A 13,554-nucleotide genomic window follows, 5' to 3' on the forward strand; every position below is an offset into this window, starting at 1 on the left:
TTGGGGTTCGCAAAATCTGCGCGTTGTCATTGAACATGTCTGTGATAGCCCTAAACTAAATGTCTGGTGCCGGCTAATGCATAACAAAATTGTTGGACCATTCTTCTTTGTGGAACGTGGATCAGTGTATCTGGAAATGTTGGAGTAGTTTGTGTACCCGCAGATACAAGACTTGCAACCCAACATCATTTTTCAACAAGATGGAGCTCTGCCGCATTGGTTCAAGGCTGTTCGCAAGTTCCTGGATAGGAAATTTCCCAATCGTTGGATCGGACTCTGAGGACTACCACCATGTTCACCCGACATTATGGCTCTTGATTTCTTCATTTGGGGATTTGTGAAGGACTGCGTGTATGCGACCAAAGTGGATGATATTCCTACATTGCAACACTGTATCACTAATGCGATTGCAACAACAACAACAGAGGAAATGTTACAAAGAACTTGGCAAGAAATTGAATATAGACTCAATATTCTTCATGCTACAAATGGTTCACATGTCGAGGTGTATTTATGATGAATAAATATATTCTTTGAGATGCTCTACAATACACAGATGGCAGGACAGAAGAGCTCCCCTCATAGAGCAGGTGTCCACAGTCACCACACAGAGAATCCACTGTATAATGGGAAGATGAGCCTGAAATGCAAGCACCGAAAGCATCTCGTGGGTGATGGGACATATGGCTTCACATCACACCAACAACACATAACCAACCTTGACCTTCGGAGGTTATCTCCCTCGAAAGCTAAAATACAGGCTCCAGTATCAGTGCAGTTGTCCTTAAGAGCTTTCAGCACACGCTGAACTAAATGAACGCCCCATCATTCCAGATTGGCCCCGACTTCTTATCGGTTTGAAGGATGAGGTGCCTATGAAAAATGTCTCAAAGACTCGTGAGATGTGGTGGACACCAGGATGTCACCAATATGATCACAAGCACAAAGAGCTGCAGATTGGGTAATAGAACACCTTTTGATCAACAGGGAACCCGACCACATCCTACTGAGAGATTCTATTTTGCCAAACTTGTCTACGATATTTTCCACAAAAAGTAGCAGCTTTGTGGTGGTGAACGTGCCCCGTCTGTTCTAGGACAGACCAGGCAGCTAGGAAAATATTTCAACCCAAGCCTGACATGGCGATCATTGCTGAGAGTTCCAGTGCTCCAGAATGACAAGCAACCACTCCTTGGCGTATGTGGTGAGGCAACAGCTTTAGTATCAGAAATGTGATTCCTGTTTTGTCACAGGGCTCAGCCAGATGGGTACATAACAGCCCCACCACACAGACTGGCTACACATGCTGGTGACCTAGCGGGGCAGAGGGGGCTACGGCGGGGAAGGGACTGGGAGAGGAATCCACACCACGGACACTAGGAAGGGAGCTCTTCCCCAAACGACTCACAATAAAAACAGAAAATTTAGAAGTGGAGGTCAAATCCCAAATGGGACCAAAAGTACCAAAAAGCAAGGATGAAAGAGAAAAGGCAAGGGGATCAAAACTGCAAGACAGGAAATCAGATGAATAGCCAGGTACACATAAGTAAGAACACAGACAGAGAGAGAGAGAGAGAGAGAGAGAGGGGGGGGGGGGGGAAGGAGGGGGCAGCGGAGGAGGAGGGGGCAGCAGGGAAGGAGTTAGGATGGGAAGGGAGGGGCACAGGGAAGGAAATACAGCCCAGGAAGGAAGAATAGGCTGCAATAGCTTGGGGGCCCATGGACGCCTTGCGCGAACTCACGAAAGAACCTCAAGCCCCCTGTGGGGTTCAGTATTTTCTGTACGGATCAGGGATACTTCCTGAAATGTACCCTCCTTCCATTTTTCAATGAGACATGAGATATCACCTGCGTTCTAACATTGCTTGCTATAGGTCCATCGAGAGTAAGGCATGACAAACTTTAGTCAGCTGGATTGCCCAACAACACACCTGATGGCCTAGATGGTTTTCATTAGCATTAAAGGCTCGACTGCGGTGCTACAAGTTCTGGAAGTCAATTAAAACAATACAACAACCACCTTAAATTTCAGAGCGACATCAAATGGTGCAAACAACCAAAGCAAAAAGTGTTGAAGAGTTCCAATAACACATCCGAAGATTTATGACTAAGGTGGATGTGGGAAACACTACTGAAGGGAGGAGAATCTATTAAAAATACAATTTACAGGAAAACTAAGGTTTTCATGTTTGTCTGTCAAAGGTTTATAGAAAGAAAATAATCACACATAAAACAATGGAAGGACTGAAGGCAGAATAGCCTTAAACACAGTTAAAAAGAATGGAAGAAGAAATAACAAGAGCTTTACAACAGTATCATGGCAATGCTAACAAACCAGGAAGGCTTAGGATTTGATCTGTTAAAAACATGGTTTTTGAAAACATCAAAATCATCTCACATGAATCTTTATACCATTTCACTGTCAACCGGACTTTAACTCAAACTAAAATTTTGGACTTCTTTAGTTAGTATTTAACTGATAAGGTGCCACGTACCAAATCAAAGTTGTAGCCAATAGCTACATATCTTCTCCAGCCCAAGTTTCAGTAAAGCTTCAGAACACACTTCAGCCCTCATCACTATGCGCCCTTTCTAATTATTACTTTGCTGGGAGGAAAAAAATTTCATTCAAGTATCTGACGATTCAAGGGAACAAGAAGTGACCACTTTAAATATTGTGACATTCTGTTTAGCATCTGAACTTACGGCAAAGAAGGACCAAATCTTAGAAGTATTAGGAGCAGTTTCTCAGTAAAAACCACGGCCTGATCATGTATCGATAATTAAAATCTCTGAGAAGCAGTGTGGCATGTAAGAGACGTTTATCTTAACTGCAGAAGTCAAAGAATGTAACCCAAAATTTCGGAACATTTTTATGACAGCTACAAAAGATGAAAGTGACATTAGGAGGAAGTTTCGAACATGCCTTGGAGTTTTGTCTGGGGGGCACTTGTAACCCAATACACGTCAATACAATAGAAAATATACCAGAAGTAATGAGAAAAAGAATACTGGAACATTTTGGATATTTATACAAATGAAAGAGAGTAGATTAACCAAAAAGGCCTTCAAATGTTTGTGGAATAAGATGTCAAGATGGATCCACGAATCAATAAACCGGACAAGTGTAAGTGGGAGTCATGTTCTGAGGGTTCCGTAAAAATTCAATTACATATACAGATAATAATACTAATTTCATGTGGCTCAATGGCCTGGAGCAAGTCTTTCTACTGGACACCACTTTGACAACTTTTGTGTGTCCTACCTACCCCAGTTATCCAACTGGATATAGGGGGACCTACTGTTTAACGTGGAATCCAAATCCCGAGTCATTTCTGTTGACATCTCACACTGTTGGCAGCTGAAGGCTAGGTAAAAACAAAGACTGAAAAGTACATAGTTCAACCAAGACTTGATCCTGCACCCTCTCTGCTTCCTGGCACACACTTGACTGCTACACCATCAGGCCTGACGTGTATAAATTTTTCACCTATAGGTTTCGATGATAGTTTGCGAAAACCAGCATATGTGACATATGGTTGTATCTTTTGATTGTACTGACTTACAAGCTTTACTCTAGCAGGGAACTGTAGACTACAGTATGTGACAAATTTCAGTTTCACACCTCTGCCTGTTCGCGACAAAAAAAGATCTTAACGGTCGAACAGACAGACAATTTGATCCTTTAAGGGTTCCATTTTTACCAACTGAGGTACGGAGTCCTAAAAAGAATTTAGGGGAAAAAATTATAGATCAGCTGACGAAACAACTTATAAAGGTTTAGGGAAAAATCATTCAATATGGAAGAATTCCAAGCTAGAAGAGTGAAAACTGGTATGAAGTGATCAGAAGGAAGAAGAAAAACACAATGAACAGATAAAGGGTTACTTGAAGGAAGGGGAGGGGGAGTGTCTGTGATTCTATCAAAGTTTCTATTAAGCATATTGAAAAGTACACAGTGCAAATCCCTGGCACGGAAGTGCGGCCATTGACATGGCTTGAAGTACACAGGATAAACAGATCTGATTGACATTTAAGAATAATCAACCTGTTACAACAGATGATTTTACAAAATGACTTGACTTCATAACGTTAAGGATACGTTCTGCAGAAAATTTCACAAATTGTTTCAGTAATTATTGCATAATGTTTTAATTTTGTGTGGACATAGTTAGTTAGTTGGTTGCATGATCCATTGATCAATCCCACGGTACGGTAGCCGTTATGATGTGGAATGTGTCAATTGCGGAAGAAATGCACATATGAAACAAAAAAACAAAGATGCTGTAACTTACTAAATGGGAAAGCGCTGGTAGGTAGACACAATAAAAAACACACAAACACAAATTTCAAGCTTTCACAACCCAAGGTTGCTTCATCAGGAAAGAGGGAAGAAGAGGGAAAGACTAAAGGATGTGGGTTTTAAGGGAGAGGGTAAGAAGTCATTCCAATCGCGGGAGTGGAAAGACTTACCTTAGGGAGAAAAAGGACTTACCCCTAAGGTAAGTTTTTCCCCCTAAGGTAAGTCTTTCCACTCCAGGGATTGGAATGACTCCTTACCCTCTCCCTTAAAACCCACATCCTTTCATCTTTCCCTCTCCTTCCCTCCTTCCTGATGAAGCAACCTTGGGTTGCGGAAGCTTGAAATTTGTGTGTGTGTGTGTGTGTGTGTGTGTGTGTGTGTGTGTGTGTGTGTGTGTGTGTGTGTGTGTGTGAGTTTTTTATTGTGTATCTACCAGCACTTTCCCGTTTGGTAAGTTACAGCATCTTTGTTTTTTATATATATTTTTTCCACGTGGAATTTTTCCCTAAAGATTAATATTTCTATTACTTACCCCATTCTCTTAAATGGCACAAAATGCATATACTATATTTATAGATTTATTTATTCCTATCCAAGAATTCATCTATGGTATAGAAGGAGTTGTCAAGGAGATATGATTTCAATTTATTTTTGAAGCTATTACTGCTGCCTGTCCCACCTTATTTCATCTGGTAATTTATCAAAACTTTTAATAGCAGCATATTTTACCCCTTTCTGTGCCAAAGATAGGTTGAGCAAAGGATAGTGTAAGTCTTCCTTTTTTCCGGTATTATACGCATGAATATCACTATTGTTTTTAAACTGGTCCATGTTGTTGAGAACAAATTTCATTAGTGAGTAGATGTATTGTCAGGCTGTTGTAAGAACCCCAATCTTTTAAAAAGATGCCTGCAAGATGTGCGACTATGAACCCCACACATTATTCTAACTACTTTCTTTTGAGCAGTGAATACCTTTTGCCTAAGTATTGAGTTACCCCAGAATATTATTCCATATGACATCAGAGAGTGAAAGTCTGCAAAGTATGTTAGCTTACTAATTTCTATATCCTCAAAATTGGCAATTATTCTGATCGCAAAAGTTGCTGAACCTAGTCACTTTAGGAAATCCAAAATATGAATTTTCCAATTAAGATTCTCATCTATATGTACACAAAAACTTAGTATGCTCTACCCTGTCTACTGACTTCCGTTGTGTTATATATATTGAAGGAACTGTACTTTTTCCAGCAGAAAATTGGATGTACTGTGTTTTTTCAACGTTTAGAGCAAGCCCACAGGCAAAAAACCAATTAATGACTTTTCCAAAAACCTTATTTGTATCATTTTCAATTGGACTTTCTTTTACTGGATTAATAATGATGCTTGTATCATCAGCAAACAGTGTCAGTTCAGCTTCCTGTTTCAGATAGGAAGGGAGGTCGTTCACATATATGAAGAACAGCCCTGTGAGCACCTAATGTAATTTCACCCCCGTTAGATGAAGTGGCAAACTTATTTAAATCACTTGACCCATATAAGAAAACTTTTTGCTTCCTGTTCTGTAGGTATTACTTAAACCACTCATATGCTATTCCATTTATGCCATAGAATTGTAATTTCTCTAACATAATGTCATGGCTCACACAATCAAATGCTTTGGCCAAGTCACAGAAAATTCCTATTGGTGACATTTTACTATTTAAAGACTCTCCTATTGGTGACATTTTACTATTTAAAGACTCTATCATGTGGGCAGTGAAACTGTATATTGCTGTCTCAGTGGAACAGCATTTTTGAAATCCGAACTGTGATTTACTAAGTATCCCATTACTGTTGAGATTGCTAACCACTCTTGAGTACATTACTTTCTCAAAGATTTTTGAGAATGCTGTAAGCAAAGGATACTGGTCAATAATTATTGACATCTGTGATGTCCCCCTTTTTGTAGAGAGGCCTGACAATGGCATATTTTAACCTGCCTGGGAAAATACCTTGAGCTAGTGATGCATTACATATGTGACTCAGAACATCAGCTGAAACTGCTCCACATTGTTTTAATATCTTATTAGAGATGTCATCTACTCCAACAGAACATTTATTTTTCAGAGATTTAATAATTTTACTTATTTCGCAAGAGGTTGTTAGATGAAACTTAATCTAATTTTTTTCAAAACAGACTCTTCCATGTACTGCATAGCTTTTTCTTTTGAACTGCTCCCACCAATTTTTTCTCCTACACTTAAGAAATGGTTGTTAAATACATTAGCTACTTGTGTACTGTTGGTTAGGATGGTCTCGTTCTCTCTAACAGTAACACTACCTACCCCAGTGGTTAATTTTCCTGTCTCCCTTCTAACAACATTCCATATTGATTTGATTTTATTGCCAGAGTTGTTAATTTCTTCTCTAATTTACATATTTCTTTATTTCCTTACAACTTTTCTCAGTATGTTACAATAATTTTTATAGTGTAAAGCTACTTCTAGATCTTTACTAGTTCTTGCTGTCTCATACAGTTTTCTTTCTCTTTATGAAGACACTTTAATACCTGTAGTAATCTAAGGTCTCTTTGAGAAGTGTGTGGTGTTACACTTAGTAATTTTCTATGGGAAACAATGTTCAAAGAGGGACATAAATTTATCAAGAAATATGCTGCACTTATCACTAGCATTTGGCTCATTATATACATCTCCCCAATTAACATTTCTTAAGCTTTCTCAGAAGTGCTGTATAGGTACCGCATTGAGTGACCTCACACTTTTACTTAATTGTTTCTGAACTGTACACCTTGTTAGGTTTTGAAAGTTAATCAGTTGTGCATTGTGGTCTGACCACAGGGAAAGTCCATGTTTGTTTTACATCCTCTTTCTGTACAAATACATTATATATTAGTGTGCTACTGTCCTGAGCTATACGTGTAGGGAAATTGATCACTGATTCTAAGTTATATGTTGTTAATAACACTTCTAGTTCACCTTTCCTATCAAAATTACTTAGAAAGTTTACATTGAAATCACCACAGATTAATAACTTCTTCTTTTTGTCTGACAGACAGCATAATAGGGAGTCAAACTTTTTTTATGATCAGCTCCCAGTCTCCTAATGAGGACCTGTACACTGTTGCTAATATCAATACTACATTATACAGCTGAAGTTCACATGCACAAACCTCAAAGTGCTGATCAACAAAAAATTTGCTTACTTCTACAGTTTTGCATTTATACCCTTGTTTTATGAAAATGGCAACTCCTCCTTCATCCATCCTATATCTATTATACCCACTTATACTGACACTATCTATGCCCACAGTTACATAATGTTCAGACAGGCGGAGTATATCAATCTCATTGTTATTTTTGAGGTCATCCAAACACACTAATAGCTCATCTACTTTATTTTTTATTCCCTTGATATTTTGATTAAGTATGTTGATACCGCCCTTAGCTTTACCCCTATTAACTGTATGTGATGTTTCTTTTATTCTATTTATCTTGATTTTCATCTGTCTGGACTGTGGCTTTAACCTAAAAAACCTGTCTGCCTGGACCCATTAACCACAGGGATCACCCCTTGTGTGACTGTGGACCCCCTTACAGTTTCTGCTAATAGAGAAGCTAACTATAGAAAGTATATGGCAGGCTTTGTTTTATTAAAAAGTTATCATGATCAGTCTCTATGTTCTTATTCTATTAAATGTAAATTACAAGGTATGTTAAGAAATTGTTTAAAAATGGGCAAAGAACTTTTTTTCGTAAATGGCCTCAAACATAAACAAGGATCAAAATTTTTTTGTAGCTTTCTTATTAAATTAAATTTGGCATGACTGACAATGAAATATGTCTATCCAATAATTTACAGCAGAAACTTAAGCCTAGTGCAGACTCGACAGATAAAAATCCAAGCCGGGTGCACGTCTATCACCAGTGCCACGGCATACTTTATGGGATGATGTGGATCAAATACTTGCAGATGCAGCCAGGTAAGGACTTGTGAATGCAGACAGCTCAGCTCTTCTCTTACCTGTGTGGACCGCTACAAACTATTTTTGGTGACTTTTGTCCTGTATGTACCAAAAAGATGACAAATGAGCGATGATTAACACCATAACCAACTTAACATTACTGTAAAATGTGTGCCTAACAAAACAGAAGTAAATCACTTATTGAAACATTTGTCTGGCCTCATAAATGTTGAAGGTATTTCAGAGGTTTGGTGACGACTGCACAAAATGTGTAGACAACAGTTACACTTTGCACATAATGAAGGTTCGGAACCTCTGGCTGCTGAATGGAAGAAATCGATCTTTCACATTAACAGTTGCAGTTGTACACCTGACTGAAGTTTCCTGCAGAAAAAAACTACAGTGTTCTCAGTGTGTGATGTTCAATGTGACTAACATTCTATGCATTGCTGGTTTGGACAATCTGTCATGAAATTTTACTTAGATGTCTTGAAAATGATTGCAGCTAAAACTGATCTTAAAAAAGGATATCTGTTATTCCAGGTAATCCAAAGTGTGCAATAAGAATTATATTACAGGAACCAAATGTAAAGCGACTTAATGTAAATCCTAAAAGTAACAAGACTGTAATCACATTCTTCTCTTTACAAGGACTTACCTGCCTATAAAGACGTCTGTTTTCTTCAGTGTTCTCAACACCAATTTCTGAAAATCTCTTGCCTATGGTAGCAGTGGACTCATCAGCAGCTAAGATACCTTTGCCAGGTGCCACTATGGCCTGTGCAATCTGACGCAGTTCCTGCTGCAGTTCAGGTGGTGGGTAGTTGAAGTAGGTTGTCATGTTGAATGGGGATCACACACTGAAACAAAAATTTCAGTCCTAATTTACTCTCCCATTAAAGAACACACAATCTCAGCTTACATGATCACACTGAAGTTTAGTACACTCAGTTATAATCAAATAACCACAAAGGAAGTAAAGGCTTCTGCCTTTGCAATGCACATCTGGATGTATAGTAATGGTGCTGCATATCACATACAGCAGCAACGTGTTATATTCCAGATCACAATAACTTAATGTAGGATAGTATGCTTTACTGGGGAATGTGTCACACTTGCCCCTCCCCCTCTCCTCCCCAAATGCATCTGAACGTATTTTAGTTTCTTGGATAGATTTAACACGATTAATGATTTTATAGTTATAGTGATAATCGAATTGACATCATCCTCATCTGCTGCCACAACCACAACTATGTCTATAACCACCACCACCACCACCACCACCACCACCACCACCACCAACAACAACAACAACAACAACAAAATAAAATTGTAGCTACAAGAACTGTGCCATCTGGTGCCTTAATACCAAACAGTGTTTTATCTCCTTGGACCAAATGCTCAGATGGTCACGTATCTCATCAGTATTGAGTGGAAATAATCTTATTCCTGAGCCTACTGTGTAATCATGCCACAATCAGTTGGCAAATGAATGTTGGATTCCACTAATACTGGCTATTAAAAAGATGTCCTAAAGCACTTCCTTACATTATTGGTTACTAGAGAGAGATGTGTCTGGTATTCATTTCTACTCAGTTGCACCTGATGCAACTCTTGCACTGCAGTTCAGGTTTAAAATCCATCAGCATGACATTAGTGAATAATAATGTCACTTTATTCATTATAATTGTGTGACGAACAATGGGTAACTGCAATACAGATAACGGCATAGCTCACTCTAAAATTTTGTACATAAAATGCTCAGAATTTCACTGTAAGTGCTTCTCAATGTTATTCTGTGAACTACTACAATGCTTTCCAGAAAGTACCAAACAATGTGACCCAAGCCAACTACGAGACGTAATTAAATCGTGGTAACACCGAGTGGGGTGGCGCGACAAAACTGTTCCTTCCATTAAGTTATCTCCAATTCCTTCCTCCACTGTTGCCCAGTGAGATAGTGCTCCATTTCTGATCTGTTTATGAAATGCTACTGTCTTCATCTCCTCACAAGGTTATATTGTAGATACGTTATTAGGAATCTTTCATTTTACCAGTCAACACAGCTTATGGTCTATCTGACATGGAGAGGTGAGAGAAAACTTTTTTCTTCAATTTACCTGCAATACACAGTACGCAAATAAAAAGCACATCACCATCCTTTCATTTTCAGTATAGGCTTCTGAATGACAGTTAAAAATTTGTAATTACCTCTATTCATTAGTTGCTATCAAATTACAATTATTCTAATCCAGCATTCCCCTTCAGTTCAATGACATTAACAATCTGAGGTGCTATGTCAGCTGATCCGCGAATATCTTTGTTAAAGAAACCTTAAACATATGCAATGTTACTTATTCCAACATGGTAACTAACTGTCACAAAAAAACCGACTTTCTAATAAAAGTTTGAATTCTTATTTTTTCTCGGTTCTAAATGCCTTAACACACCAGAAATAATTTTAATTACTGGGTTACCATCAGACCTGGGCCCACATGTTATTAAAATTTATTCGCTAGGGGGCGTAACACAAAGTAGTAAAGTACAATTCGCCGAGCAAGATTACCGAGTGCTAAACAACGAGCGGCAACTGTTCGCTATAATTTGATAGCAAAATAAAAGCAAAATTAAATACAATCTTCTCACATAGTACTTATTTTGTTGCTGAGAGGCGTACCTTTACGCAAAATGAAAGCGATGATTCCACGAGGGCAATGCGGCAGATACTACTACAGAGATCGACAACTACTTCGTCTGCAGAGCCACGAAGCCCCCGCCTCCCGTTTACTGAGAAGCGATTTCGCAAGTTCACACTCGGTGTTTCGTGCTCATAGTCACGTGAACCAGCTGGCTGCTGCAAGGTGGGACACACAGGTCACACTTCACTCAAGCGCCAAAGCCAATCACGCAACAGGACGCGCGCCACGCCACATCCAGCTGAAATAACGGTGGTCGTGGGAGGGGGAGGAGAAGATAGGGGACGATGGCTGTACACTGTCTGTATCTGACGCAACGTCTACGTCACATCTGCAACATGTAAACCTGTTAACCGAAGGCAGTGTCAAACAGGAGCTATAAATCGCGCTTAAATTAACTAAAATTTGAACACATCACACATCCGGAATGGTTAAACAGCACACTTTTAAGACTTGTCGAGTTCGTCCATTTCATCGTGCGGAGAAAAGACACCTGAAACCGAAACAGACTGATGGGAAATGTTCTACGCAGTGTACAGCGTACGTTGAATTTAGTTTTTTTTAAGTGCTGGTAAAAGGCGTTGATGGGGTAGAACTTTCCTTGTAGACTCACGAAAACATCTCAAAATCTCTTGATAACCAACGTCCACACATCAGTAGTTGGACTTCGGTAGGTGTTTGCCTGTTCATATAAAAGCAATGCGGTATCCACACCTCTTCTTGGCCACGTTAATCTGATGATACACATATCGCAAGAAATACGCCGCATTGCAACTTTAAGAGGTACAGTAACGTTTCCATGAACCAGGATGTTCGGCGCTTTTGAGGGCTATCTGCTTCCTAAATTTAAAAAAAAAAAGTTTGATGAACACAGTAACCTTCAAGGTATTCTTATAAAACGTAAAGGCAGTAAGGCATTGAACCACCTTCACAAGCACAGACCTGTACAGTAAACTTGAGATCGCAGAGAATTTGAACTGGAAGAAAATAGAGAGAGCTTTCAATGAGTGTCTTGAGGCGAGAGAAATTTTACAGAACATTCCAAAGAGCAGTGTGCCGAGATACCTTACGACAGAAAGCGAAGACTTTTATTGACAAGACAGATACGGTAGCAAGAAACCAGGATATTGGGTGCCTGATCATCACAAATATGTTTCCACGTGACCAGTAAGAAACTCAAGACTTCCCAGAGATGTTTCGGTCGACAAAACTGGAGCGCTCTCTCCTCATTTCTGACACCTCAGTGCTGTGGATAATGGAAATAATCCATGATCTTGTAGAGTGATTTGGGAAGTCTATGTGCTCGTAGCGGTGGGTTACTGCTCCCTTGCGATGCACAATAATGCCTTCAGTGCACGAGTTTCTGGACCCATAGAGATGCCGTGATCGGTGATTGCTTAGTGCGGTATGTGCACTCAGCTTTTGGTAAGGGACGACTTCATCTGCCTTCATGGCACCTGTGGCAGCCCACTTCACCATTGCTTCACTCCTGTTCGCTCCACTGCTTTCAGTTCGGAAATTAATCTTAAGAAACTTAAGTTACATGATGCAGTTTGCTATCTGCAATAAACAGTGAAAACCGAAAGAAAATCCCTTTCAAAAAGGACTATGTCCACGCGGAAACAGCGCCGTTGGAATCCTGCATGACGCGAAAAGTTCTAATGGTTCAAAGCACTATGAGACTAAACATCTGAGGTCATCAGTCCCCTAGAACTTGCAACTATTTAAACCGAACTTGAGGACATCACACACATTCATGCCCGAGGCAGGATTCGAACCTGCGATCGTAGCGGTCGAGGTTCCAGACTGAAGCGCCTAGAACCGCTCGGCCACACCGGCCGGCCACGCGAAAAGTATTTTGACTGCCAAATGTCAAGCTAAAAACATCATCCACAACGCTTCCATAATCTGATTACCACTGTGAATCAACGGACATCAGAAGTGCGGCTGGAAAATCATCCACATTTATTAGATGTAATTTTAAGCGATAGAAAAAGTGGAAGATGAATGGATAAATAAGGAAATGAGGGAGCGAAGAATTAAACGAATCGATATAAAATGTGTCGCCATAGCTCATGACGTAGCGTAATTACCAGGACTACCACTGAAGTCAGACACACCATATAGCACATTCATCAGATGGCTATGAAAACTGGCCTCCAAATCTCTTCGAGAAAATTCAATAAAACGATAGCAAATAAGCCGATTGGGATCCCTGACGAGATGCGTCACACAGGGGAAACATTTCAAATTGAACAAGAAATCCCAACTTCGCCATACCAGACAGCCGCTTTCTCAGAAGTACTCGACGTTGCTGAGACATCATTAACCATCAATGTCATCGGCATCGGCAAAATGGGACGACAGATTCTGAGGAAAACATTCATTCGGAGCCAAGATGCAAGACTGTACATGGATGTGCAAGAACTCAGAGAAAACTATTTTCTTTGACAGAACCGCTACGGTCGCAGGTTCGAATCCTGCCTCGGGCATGGATGTGTGTGATGTCCTTAGGTTAGTTAGGTTTAAGTAGTTCTAAGTTCTAGGGGACTGATGAGCTCAGAAGTTAAGTCCCATGGTGCTCAGAACCAT

At 39.8% G+C, this 13,554-nt stretch overlaps 1 protein-coding gene across 4 annotated transcripts in view; it reads right to left on the reverse strand.

The window, feature by feature from the left end:
* Window positions 1-13,554, reverse strand: part of LOC126418728 (fructose-bisphosphate aldolase) — a 140,232-nt gene that overhangs the window by 30,865 nt on the left and 95,813 nt on the right. For 3 of the 4 annotated variants that reach the window (XM_050085633.1, XM_050085637.1, XM_050085634.1), the window contains exon 2: window positions 8,925-9,126. In XM_050085633.1, coding sequence (XP_049941590.1) covers window positions 8,925-9,107 — 183 coding nt within the window. In that variant the 5' untranslated portion in view covers window positions 9,108-9,126. Of the gene's footprint in view, window positions 1-8,924; window positions 9,127-10,943; window positions 11,082-13,554 lie in introns of those variants that run through there. The other variant, XM_050085635.1, reaches the window with a different exon arrangement.

Source organism: Schistocerca serialis, chromosome 9, assembly GCF_023864345.2.
Source record: "Schistocerca serialis cubense isolate TAMUIC-IGC-003099 chromosome 9, iqSchSeri2.2, whole genome shotgun sequence".
Classification (NCBI taxonomy): Eukaryota; Metazoa; Arthropoda; class Insecta; order Orthoptera; family Acrididae; genus Schistocerca; species Schistocerca serialis.